This window comes from Lycium ferocissimum, unplaced genomic scaffold (assembly GCF_029784015.1).
Source record: "Lycium ferocissimum isolate CSIRO_LF1 unplaced genomic scaffold, AGI_CSIRO_Lferr_CH_V1 ctg258, whole genome shotgun sequence".
Classification (NCBI taxonomy): domain Eukaryota; kingdom Viridiplantae; phylum Streptophyta; class Magnoliopsida; order Solanales; family Solanaceae; genus Lycium; species Lycium ferocissimum.
In genome coordinates, this window is record NW_026722498.1 from 21,601 (window position 1) to 34,371 (window position 12,771).

General features: G+C 37.7%; 2 protein-coding genes across 2 annotated transcripts; one reads left to right on the top strand and one right to left on the bottom strand.

Moving 5' to 3' along the window:
• The first annotated feature begins 607 nt into the window (after window positions 1–607).
• LOC132043516 (probable cadmium/zinc-transporting ATPase HMA1, chloroplastic) lies at window positions 608–9,838 on the top strand. Its single transcript, XM_059433994.1, has 13 exons — window positions 608–1,355; window positions 2,097–2,247; window positions 2,321–2,505; window positions 3,404–3,550; window positions 4,636–4,831; window positions 5,197–5,309; window positions 5,587–5,825; window positions 6,030–6,135; window positions 6,483–6,650; window positions 7,148–7,364; window positions 8,654–8,838; window positions 8,915–9,001; window positions 9,296–9,838. Exons 1-13 carry the CDS (start codon window positions 876–878, stop codon window positions 9,470–9,472), a joined length of 2,451 nt encoding a protein of 816 aa, XP_059289977.1. The 5' UTR covers window positions 608–875; the 3' UTR covers window positions 9,473–9,838.
• Window positions 9,839–10,521: 683 nt separating this feature from the next.
• Window positions 10,522–11,962, bottom strand: LOC132043517 (transcription factor MYB44-like). Its single transcript, XM_059433995.1, has one exon. The coding sequence runs from the start codon at window positions 11,909–11,911 to the stop codon at window positions 10,880–10,882; it is 1,032 nt and encodes a 343-aa protein (XP_059289978.1). The 5' UTR covers window positions 11,912–11,962; the 3' UTR covers window positions 10,522–10,879.
• Between the last annotated feature and the right edge of the window lie 809 nt (window positions 11,963–12,771).

Here is a 12,771-nt window from a genome sequence, read left to right on the forward strand (position 1 = left end):
AAAGGGGAACAATAGATACGGAAATTTACCGGCGTTGAATTTTTAAAAGTAACTCACCGGTAAAGGGATATATGGAGCTGGAAACTTACTAGTTTGCGGAATGGACAGCAAACGGAAGGTCAACTTCTCTTTTTTTTCAAAGTGGATCGTGCTATACTGCCATCCATTGTTAATTTGGTAACGTGAAAAACACAAGTATTAAATTTTGTCTCCCGCAGGACCTTAAAAGGTAGGTGAGGAGGTAGGTGCATAAGTAATGAGTAACATATTAGTAAGACAGGTAATTTGGATTTTTATTTTTTTTAAAATGTATGTTGTGGATTTATGCGGAGACGAATTTTAAAATAAACTCACTTAGATAGCAGTGATTGTAAAGCCAATAATATTCAAATTTGAGTACGACACTCTGAGCTGTAGTTTCTTTCTGTATTAGTACTAGAGTAATATATTATCCCATCGAAGGGAGAGTTATTCTTAATAGACAACATTTAAACGTGCACAGTGCATCCGCGGTCAATGCGTTAGAGATCGCCTTTGGCTGATGTAAAATGAGAATTATAGCAATCATTTTAACAAAACATATCCTCACCTTTGGAGAATAGACAAAAACTGGCTGAGCTAACCCAAAATTGTCAAAAATGTCCCTGAAAGCACAAAATGTTGACAAGTAGATCCATGACTAGACCGTAACCCCCAATTCCAAAGTGAGCACATAGTGTTGCGCAGATGATACAACAATAGCCACACTCCACAATTGCAATTTGCAAGATCCCCAAAGGCCCCCACTCAAACCCCCTCCATTATTATTGAGAGAAAGAAAAAAGACAAAAAGAAAGCGTATTCAGTGAAAAATATTGGAGCAAAAAAAAAAAAAAATGGAAGCTCTGCGTGTTTCAACTTCCTTCACAGGGATCAATTCTTCACGCTACAAATCTAGAAGGAAACTCAAAGTCAATCGTAATCTCCTTCTCTCTACAGTTAAAACCAACAAATCTTCAATTTCCATTCGCAATCCCACAAAATTTCGTGGACAAATCCACTGCTCTGCTTGCAGCTGCTCCTCCCATAATCATCATCATCATGAGCATAGTCATGGTCATGATCATCATCATCATGATCATCATGGGCATGATGGAGGTGATGGTAAACTTACAAAATTCCAGGAGGTATTTCTTAAGTTTGCTACTGCTATTAGATGGACTCAATTGGCGAATTTCTTGAGAGAACATTTAGAGCTTTGTTGTTGCTCAGCTGCTTTGTTTATTGCTGCGGGTGTTTGCCCGTACTTTCTTCCCAAGCCAGCTGTACTGCCTCTTCAGCGTGTTTTCACTCTTATTGCCTTTCCTCTCGTTGGGGTAATTATGTCTTTCCTCATATAATCACAAATCCTTTTAGTTGTACTCTATTTCACTTGTTTAATTGAATGATTATTTCTTATGCAGTCCTAGCTTATAATACAGACTTTGGGATGCTATTTTGGCTATAGAGATACTCGAATTTCAAATGCTTAGGCTCTTAATAGTTATCCTCATTATAATGAGATTTATTAAGCAGGAGTGTTACGATATAATTCATAAGTCTAATCTGTTTTAATCACAAATTTTAGACTATAGACGTAGCCCTTCTGAATTTCAGAATTAGTACCGGATACAAGGGGTCAAGTTCCCTGCATTTGAGAACAATGAATTTAGGATCCTTTAAGTCCTCAGGATGGGGTTGAGTTAGGTCCAGGTGCCATATGTTTACATGGTATCAGAGTCAGGTCCATCCAAACATTTGGGCTCTCGGTCCACACTCCATGGCCCTGAAGCGTGACGGGGGGTGTTAGACTGGGTTAGAGTCCCACATTGCTTGGGAATGGACTGGCAGTCTGCTTATATGGACTTGGGCAATCATTCCCTCATGAGCTAGCTTTTGGAGTTGAGTTAGCCCAAGTTCCATATCTTTGCATCACTTCAACCGTGTTGTATGATGTTGTGGATATTAATTTGTGTAAATCCATGTATAAAAAAAGTACAATTACTGTGTGTTCTCTTATGATGAAATATTGTAATTCCATAGGCAAGTGTCATATTTGAAATTTCACTTTATTGTAGGTCTCAGCATCACTTGATGCATTAATGGATATTACTGGTGGGAAAATCAATATTCATGTACTGATGGCTCTCGCAGCTTTTGCATCAGTTTTTATGGGGAACATATTGGAAGGTGGCTTGCTTCTGGCAATGTTCAATTTGGCTCATATAGGTAAGTAAAGAGTTTGGGAATGTTTTCTGAAGGACTTAGAACTTCTTTATCTAATACACATTTGTCAGTGCAGCTGAAGAGTACTTCACTAGCCGCTCCAAGGGTGATGTAAAGGAATTAAAAGAAAACCATCCAGAATTTGCTCTTGTGCTGCATGTAGACAATCAAACCTTGCCTAGTTTCTCTGACTTGACATATAGTGAAGTTCCTGTGCGTGACCTGGAAATTGGCTCATTTATATTGGTTAAAGCTGGTGAGGTCTGTATCCACTTTTCTTTTGGGTTTAGTCGCATTTAAAACTCTTCTATTTATGTGTCTCTTTCTTTTGCATGAAATGTTATGTTCTCCACATCTGTGCAATTTATTCCTTCGGAAAACTTTTATCATAGGTTGTTTTTATAGCTTGCACCTTCTACTTGAGCCAACAAAGTGAGAGATTAAATAGCAGCGCGTCACGTGTGTTATGGGTTCCAAGTTCTCTATACGTCTGTGGTCTGGCAACTTTTATGATTTGCAGTACAAGACATACTAATAATTTTTTTTGATAACGTAAATAGTTTTATTGATGTTAGGGTAATCCCAGTATACCAAAACGTAGAGAGCCTACAATAAAACATGGTTCTCTACAAAAGTCACCCAATCATCTATAAGGCATACCAATAATTAAACTGGTGACAATTGCTTCTGTTACTGCGGATTTGAATAATAAGTCTGGTTTATTTGTAGTAGGAGTCTTTGTTAAATTTAAATTTACTTAGATAAGTTTAATTGAGATAATTTAAGTCTTTTGAATTTTAATCTGCAATTTTTTTTGTTTTCAACTTGGCTATTTAAAGCCCTCCATCCCTAGTAAAATTATTGAGAGACTGTTAGATGGGAAAGACCACTCCCTTAGACAATTTTTGGCCTGTTAAATATTTATACCTCTAGATTTCTTGGGTTAATGTATTTTGTTTTTGCTACTGTTTGAATCATTCTTTCTATTCTGATTCATAGAAAAAGTTACTGATGTTTTTTTTTTCATGATCAAATTTTGTTCCTACAACTTGTATTTGGTTCCCTTTAATTCTGGATTTTACTTGTACATTTTGCGCTTCAACCTTTTTATTGTGGTGAGCTTCTATACTTGTCTAACTCTTCCTGTTGCTTTGATCAGTCCGTACCGGTGGACTGTGAAGTTTCCCGAGGTAGATCAACAATTACTATTGAGCATTTGACGGGAGAAGTCAAACCTTTAGATAGGAAAGAGGGGGACAGTATTCCTGGAGGTGCACGAAACTTGGACGGTATGTTGATAGTGAAGGTATGCCCTTCAATGTTCGATTATTTGGATTGCATTCAATTGATTTAAAATGAAACAGGTTAAGAAAATAGTCAGTTTGTCGCCACGTTGGCATTAAAAAGAAGACATATATTTCTTTCTTTTTTCTTTTTCTTTGCGAAAAGGGGAGGATTTGTCTATCTTAATCTATGGTTTAGATTAAAAAATTTCCTTGCGTTTATTCCTTGACCCAAACCTTTTAGCATATCTCCTTATTTTACATTTACATTATCCTCCATGGCCTTTGCATAATCCTGTGTCAACTATCAGAATGATTTATAAAAGTAGAAACAAAAAGAAGAAGAAAAACAGTCCATCTAGTGCTTGTAATATAGAAACTTGTTAGTTGATCGCTGAGTTGCTTATGCTCACTTTGATAGTCACATTAGCAGTTTGACATTTGTAGTGGCTTATACAATCACAGAGCATTACTAAAAAGAGGCGTTGGACATGTTCCCTATGTGGGATGGAACATATTAGTTTTGGAACAATGGTCACTTTTAATATAACTGATTTTGCAATCTGTTGGTTTAATTTTAGTTGTGGAGTATTCAGATAAAAAACGGGGTTTACTATCTTCCCTGAGAAAGATTCCGTAATAAGGTGGAGACATATGCTTGATGAACCCGTATTCCAGACATCCATTTCTTTCCATCTGTCCTAAGAGATGTTTGAGTACAAGTAGTGTTAAGCAAAAATTGCTGCAATAAGGAACTATGATGCATTATGATATAAAGTTTAATGGATAAGTGACTTTTAAAATTGATATCCAGTAAGCGACTTCCTTGATTATCTATAATATTATAGATTCTAGAACTCCCAGACTTGCAAATCCATAAGGATGTCATTCAAGAGTCCTTAGATCAACTAGCGACTATTATCTAAAACCATAATGTTAAGCGACTTCAAAGTCGTAAAGTGAAGTTGGTAACTCAAAAGTTATAGTCCTATTTTCTAAACAATGTTAAGCAGTTAATTAAGGGATTTTGAACTAAAGCATTGTCATTTTAAAACCACCCACTTTAATTGGTCTAATTCAATCTTTGTGATCATTGATTATCTTATAGGCAAAGAAGACATGGAAAGAGTCCATGCTCAGCAGAATTGTGCAGCTGACAGAAGAAGCTCAGCTGAGTAAACCAAAACTCCAGAGATGGCTTGATAAATTTGGCGAGCAGTACAGTAAAGCAGTTGTGTTGTTATCTCTAGCAGTTGCTTTTCTTGGTCCATTTCTTTTCAAGTGGCCCTTCTTTAGTACCGCAGGTACTTTTAAGGAGTCTTATTTTGAACATATACTTTTTTATTTGTGCTTAGTTTTTGCTATCCACAGCAGTCTTTCTACCATTACTACATATACCTTCCAATCAAGAAAAAGGGATTTTAATACATATGTTTTTTTAGGTGTTAAATGGATTTTAAAACAACTTTTATTGAACTTTGTGTGCATGCTTGGGCTTGGGCTCGGGTCTCTGTGGAGGCATCTGCTTAACTGTTTACCTAGTATCAAGTAGATCCTATTTTATGATTTGTAATGCAAGTGAAAAGCAGGATGTTTCTATATGGATGTATCCATTTCATCGTATAATCTGTGTACCGTTTGGTTATCTAGTGTCTTTTTTTTTTTTCAGCTTGCAGAGGATCAATTTATCGAGCATTGGGCCTCATGGTGGCTGCATCACCTTGTGCATTAGCTGTGGCGCCATTGGCTTACGCAACCGCCATCAGTGCTTGTGCAAAAAGGGTAGCTCTTCAAATTGGCAGACAGTCTACTTATTAACCTTGTGGAGTCAAATCTTTTTCACCAGCCTTTTTAATTTTAATTTTTATGTTTTATATAGTTTCCTATTCTGGCAAACTTGTATAATACCTCATCATAGTCTTACAGTATGTTTGTACTGTAATCATCCCATTACTATTATAATGTTATTGCCAGGACCTGAGCAGAGCAATTATTATATGTTGTTTCAGCCTCAGCCATTTCTGTTCACAGGTTGTGATGTGGTGAATTTTCTTTCTAGGGGATATTGCTTAAAGGTGGACAGGTGCTTGATGCCTTGGCTTCATGCCATAGTATTGCATTTGACAAAACTGGTACATTGACAACTGGGGAGTTCACGTGCAAAGCAATTGAACCGATACATGGGCATGCTAGCAGTGTTGGAAAAGAATATGCTTCTTGTTGTGTCCGCAGTTGTGAGAAAGAAGCACTTGCTGTTGCAGCTGCAATGGAGAGGGGTACAACTCACCCAATTGGAAGGTGGTTTGACTGATAAGTATCTATAAATTTGTTTATTTATTTATTCATAATCTTATTTTGTCTGTTATTAATTTGATGTGTCTCTTCATATGAATTTTGAATGCTCGCCTACTCCTTTCTAATGTTACGATTATGTACTATCACCTTTTAGTGAGTCTAGCTTAGAAGTCCTTTAGACCTCTTAATGCTTCTTCATTCATGCAGAGCTGTTGTAGATCATAGCACAGGCAAAGACCTTCCTCCAGTTTCAGTTGAAAGTTTTGAGAATTTACCTGGTAGAGGCATCTTTGCAACATTTACGAGCTTTGAGGTAATCTTTTTCATATCTGCTCACTATTAATTTTAATTTTCTCCATTCAATATTTAAATTTGTTGTTACATAAAGCAACCCAGGGTGTGGCCTAGTGGTCAGTAAAGTGGGTTGAGAACCATGAGATTTCAAGTAGCAAAACACTAGGTGATTTTCTTCTCATCTGTCCAAGCCTTGGTGGACAGGTTACCCAATACCTGTGTTGGTGGGAGGTAACAGGTATCCTGTGGAATTAGTCGAGAACACCACAGTTGTCCCAACAAAAAAAAAAAAAAAAAAAAAAAAAAAAAGCTGTTTCTTAATTTGATTAAAAAAAGTTAAGTGATTGTTCATTATATGTCTTATAGCCAGGACTTGGAGGCGGTAAACCATGCAAAGCTTTTCTTGGTTCTGTGGAATACATCACCTCACTTTTCCATTCTGAAGATGAATCAAGAAGAGTTAAGGAGGCAGTAAGCACATCATCTTATGGAATTGATTTTGTCCGTGCTGCTCTCTCTGTTAATAATCAAAAGGTCAGTTGTTTCTAATGAGTAGTTAAGACAGAAATATACATTGCTCTTATGACCACCAAGGTTTTTCATTTTTTGATTTTTCGGTTTCTTTCAATTGGATTCAATAAGCTACTTGTACTTCATAACATTTAGTACTCCCTAAGTGTCCACTTAGCCTTTTTCACACCCCTTAAGAAAACACTAACTCCAAGAAAAAAATTAGGTATTTTGACTAAACTAACCTTAATTATTAAGACTCTTGCCTATTTCTTGCCTCAAGTAAATAGGGTCAAATCTGGAAAAATAAAGTTAATACCTTCTTGATTATGTAAGTGGATACTTATATGGAACCAAAATAAAAAGGCTAAGTGGACACTTATTTTGGACCGGAGGGAGTAATATCTTAACCGTTCTCATGTAGAAATATTTGATACTTATCTCTTGTAATAAATTTCCCTCAAGCTTCTCTCCCAAAGCCCAGTGCACATACCATTTTGCTGATTCTGTCTTGGCACCAGGTAACTCTTTTCCACTTTGAGGATAAGCCGCGACCTGGAGTTTTAGATGTCGTACAGACATTGCAGAATCAAGCTAAACTTCGTGTCATAATGTTGACTGGTGACCATGAGGCAAGCGCATGGAGAGTTGCTAAAGCAGTGGGCATCGAAGAAGTTAACTGCAGCCTAAAGCCAGAGGATAAGCTTTATCACGTTACTAGCATTTCCAGGGATACAGGTGAGTCACAAAATCTGGCAAGGAGAGGTCCTCGTTTCAGGTTTTTCTGACCCATTTAGATTTCCAAATTTTAAACAAAAAGATTATTTGTCTTCTGTACATTCTCTCACTTAACTAGTTCATGTTCATATTTAACTCGCATCTGAATAAACATGCCAAGTGACAACTTATCAAAAACAAAGAAAAACTACTCATGCGAAGTCACCAGATTAATGTAATAAATAGACTGGGAAGCTGTGGCTGAAATTCCTCTTTAGAATTTAACAAATGTTCTATGAGCCAAGTAATATCTGTGTAACCGGTGGTTCTACGTAATGAGGTGTCATTTGCCTCTTTTTAACCCGTACAGCTTGCCTAGACTTTTAAAACATCATGGGAGTAAATGTTGTTGACCCTTCTGAATTTGCTCCTTTTCTTGGGCTCTCATTTCATGTTATGTAATGACACTATAGTGAGTTCATAGCAATAGCACTCCTGAGCTGTTTCTTTTATTAAAACTTAATTCAATAAGTTTCCTGGTAAATTTTGCTTAATGAGTAGCAGCAAATCCCGAAAATCCTCTCGTTCTACTACTAATCTGACCTTCTTTGGTTTTTGTGCTGTACTTTTAAGAACTTCAAGTTTGTTTCATTCCTTGTAAATTCCCTCTTTAAGTTTTTTGGAGATCGAACTGTGTTTTAAGATCTTTGGATCAGTCGACTGGAAAATTAGCACCAAACAAGAAATTTAAAATGATATAAAATAATAAGTAGAAAAAGAGACATACAAATAAATAGAAAAAAAAAAAAAGCTTCATGCAACAAATCATTGAACTGCGACTTAAAATATTGAAATTGTCGCAAAATTTTGATCTTGATTTAGCGACTTTATGTTAATGTTTTCAAAATAGCTAAGGACAATTTAATTTAAATAATGTTAAAGAAGTTTGAATAGTTTCATTTCTTGATCAAAAAAATAATGTTAAAGAAGTAAAGTTAACTTTAAGCACTATAGGTAATCAAGCTCGCATATGCTTCTGCAGGGACTCACTCGTGTTAAATAAGAGGACCTTATAGGTGAAACTGGACGTAATAGAACATGCTCTCGAAGTTATTTTGATGTTCATGGCAACAAGGAGAAATCACAAATAAGTTAATCTTTGTCATAATTCTCATTTCTCTGGACTTTAGGGTTCCAGAAATGTAGATGTACCGGGTGCAAATTGAATAGATGCTAATCAACTAAAACTTTTCACAGTAAATCTCGTGTCCTTGCAGTGCTAGCTAACCAATTACTATGCTTCTGAGCAGGTGGCCTTATAATGGTAGGGGACGGCATCAATGATGCCCCAGCACTTGCTGCAGCTGATGTTGGTATTGTGCTGGCTGAGCGAGCTAGTGCTGCTGCTATATCTGTTGCTGATATACTGTTGTTACAAGACAATATTTCTGGTGTCCCATTTTGTGTTGCCAAATCTCGTCAAACAACATCCTTGGTATTTCCTTTCCCTTCCTCTGTAATCAACATGTGTCTTTCTATTTGCAACTGATACTCGGCCCTTATTCTTACAGATCAAGCAAAATGTGGTACTTGCTTTGTGTAGTATTTTTGTGGCATCTCTTACATCAGTTATGGGTTTCCTCCCACTCTGGTTGACGGTATGACTCTATTCCAGATAAATGTTTCCATATTGTTTCGATCAATCCGTGTATCTGTTCAGTTTCCTGCTGTTAGTCTTTCTGCAGCTATTAGGTCCAACACAAGTTTACCTACGTGAATTTTTCTTATTTCTAATGATCCAATTCCTGCTATTTGTGGAAAAAGAGTAGGCAAGACTCATAAGAGTTACGTTCTGCTGGACTTGCAACGATGGAAAATGAGAAAGTGCTTTTTCACCGTAGCTTTGGGTGTTATCTTAGTAAATTCATTTGATCTGGTATGTCAACTTGCAGGTGCTCTTGCATGAAGGTGGCACACTTCTTGTTTGTCTCAATTCGGTTCGTGCTCTAAACCCTCCAACATGGTCATGGAAGGAGGATATTTCACATATCATGGACAGATTGCGTTCTCTAATTATGTTTTTGAGGCACGGCACACTACCTAGCACCATTCAAGCAGCACATTTGTGATTATGGACTTGCTCTTTAGCTGCTCACCTCCCAGTTGCGAGACGGAGTGGAGACTAATTTCTTCCTGTGACCCAAAGTGAGGATTCAAGATGTGAAGAATACACCGTGCATTTTGAATTTCCTCATCAACTAGATTGCCAGGTGGAGGGTTGAAGCCAAATCAGTCATATGTATATTCTTGTTCATGTTTCTGAACTTCCCATGGTATTAGGTTGTATTGAAATTTTTCTGTAAAAAGTTGGTTGGAAGAAGCAACCAGCAATGCATCTAATTTTAAAGTAAGATGTTAGGGAACCATTAATCATGAGTTGTTCCTCTTGCACCACATTTCTACAAGTCTCCTATTGAATAACGGCTTTGTGGTCTTATCTTTATCTGAATAACTTGGTCAAACGTGCAACGTTCAATTTCAGTTATGATAATCCAATAGATTTTATTTCATGTGTTTACAGTTCCCACGGAACTAAAGACCGATAATGATTAACTGAACCTTAATGTCAAAGGTGGTGGAACTGATATAATTTGAGAACTTATAACTGACAAAACGCTTTCTCCATTGTGGAAGAGACACCGATACAGATGGTGACTACAACAACATCAACATAACCAGTGTACTCCCAGGGTTTGAAAAGGGCAAGATGTACGCAAATCTTGCCTAACCAGTATGCACAAATCTTACCTCTTGGGCATATGCACAATGAAAAATGCAGCTCTCCTCTATTTTTAACTCCTTTGCAAAAATATAAGTTTACTCCACAGAGAAACAAAGGAAGTGATTCTTGGTGCAGTTCTTATTCTTTTTGTCTGGTTAAATTCATTCTTTACCATCTTCTTATCATTTCCGGCTAATTACTTAAGCGTCTAGTTCGTTCACTTAAAACAAAAGCAATTCGACTTCCCAAATACCACATACGATTCCATTAAGCTATGACATTAGGCGTCCTCAATTCAATTCTCGGTTTCAGTTCCATGATACCCAAAAGGTTCAAAGATATTCTATGTTCTCAGTTCAAATTTGAAAAGTAAAGATAAATAACTTGTGAGAGTAATAAAGTTAAGAACTTTGCTTCATTCAAATCCTTCCCATAAGATTTCATTTTCGCTTTCCTTGAGCAGTAGGTCTTCTCAAAACATAATATTTACTTATAGCTAGTTTTTCTTGGTTTCTAATCTGCCTGAATATAAATTAAAAAACTTCTTTTTTTTTTTTTTTAATCTTTTTGGTATTTTTTTCTTATTAGTTCCAGCCTTTGCATTTCTGCCATCACTGGAACTTGGCTTTATACTCTCCCCCTCGCCCTGTACAACACTCCAAAACTATTTCTTCTTTTGAAGCTTAAAGACAACATCTGCCCTAAAAACAAAGAGAGAATGAAACAAAGACAGTTTCTTTCTCCTCTCATATCCCTAGTCGATTTTGCTCATTCCCATGCGATTATTAGCAGCTCTACTATCCCTGAAACCATCAGTAGCTTGTTGCATACACAATCCTAGCCCTAATCCACTTGGCAATTGATGGTTTTGCTGCTGAAACTGAAACTGTTGATGTTGTTGAAAATGTTGTTGCTGCTGCTGCTGATGAGGCTGTTGTTCAACTCCCATCATGTAGTTCCTCACCTCCGTCTTTATCATCTCTTGCATAACTCCCAACAACTCCTGACTAAACGGCACGAACACCTTGTCTTCCTGCTGTGGTGGCGGCGGCGGCGGCGGCGTTGGCGGCAGTAACTGAAACGGATTTCTTGACTGAGTCGACTCAGCCGATCGATTCGATAACTCGGCTGAGTCGATTCCAGGTAGCGAAAGGCTAAGAGAAGTCGGCGGATCAATCGACGGTGGAGATGTGATATCAATCGACGGTGGAAAAACACCGCCAGTTCTAGCAACAGGTTTAAAAACATGAGATTGAGATGATGATGACACGTGGAGGCTACCTGAATCACTATCAGAACCCGACGGGCTACCTGGACTGAAATGGAAACCCGAAACAGGCATAGCAGATCCAGCGCTAACAGATCTCTTTAACGGTGGCTGTTGATTTTGAAATATTTGATCAGCAAGTTCGTTGCCTTCATCAGCACTTAAAGAAGAGCATTTCCTCTTTAAAGTTGAATTCCAGTGATTCTTAATGGCGTTATCTGTCCGTCCATTAAGAAGTCGGGCTATTGTGGCCCATTTGTTACCAAAGCGAGCATGGGCCCGAATAATAGTCTCATCTTCTTCAGCTGTAAAAGCCCGATGTTCTACTTGTGGTGATAACTGATTACACCAACGTAACCGGCAAGATTTACCGGATCTACCTGGAATTGATTTGCTGATAAGTGACCAATTTCGTGGCCCATGTTTTTGAACAAGGTGTTGTAAAAGCTCATCTTCTTCGGGGCTCCATGGACCTTTAACCCGATCCATATCTTTCTTAGAACTAATATTATTGGACATTTTTTTTTTTTTTTTTTTGGGTGTGGTTTTATGAAGAGGAAACGTGAAGAAGTGGAGATTTATATATGGGAGAAGAGGGTAATATAAGGGAAAAGGGATGACCGGTAAAACCGGTGAATGAGGGTAGAGTTGTAAGTGTAATGGGCACCGATTTGTTTTTTAAAAAAAAGGTGAGATAGAGAAAGCGGTTGATTATTAGAGATGGAATACAGCTGTAAACAGGACACGCGTCATAAAGATGGGATACACTGATTTGCACAATAACAGATGGAGTGGTGTAGGCTCCTGTTTTCAGTTTTAGGGAGAGCTGTTCATCCTTTTTTTCTATAAGCTGCGTGTGCATTACTCTTCTTTTTCTTTTCTTTCACTTTGCCTCTTTTCCAATCACCTACGTACCTACAGGAGATTTGTTTGGTTCTAATAATGGAAAAAAACAAAGGTTCGAATGTAACGCATTCAGCGGTTGTTACCTGGTAATTTGGGTGCGACTTTGTAGGACTAATGAGAAGCAAAATGGTGAAAAACAGTTTAACGCCAATTATACTAGATTTTTTACTGTAATAAATGTTCTTTAAAATTTAGCATTCAGTATTCAAACACATATTGGCAGTGTATACGGGAAAACCGGATATGGTCCCGACCGGTTGTAAGGTTCACCGGTGATGGAAGAGGGACGAGAACACACCGGATGCTACCCTTCTTTTTCGGGAAAACGCCATATACGAGTTGAACGAGTCCTACGTCTTCCCCGTGATCGAAACGGCCGCATCCTCGATTCGAGCATTCGTGGCGTTGACCCGAATGGCCGTTGGTCCGAATAACCGTGAATGGGAACTACGCGCCCGGTGACGTCTTTGTCA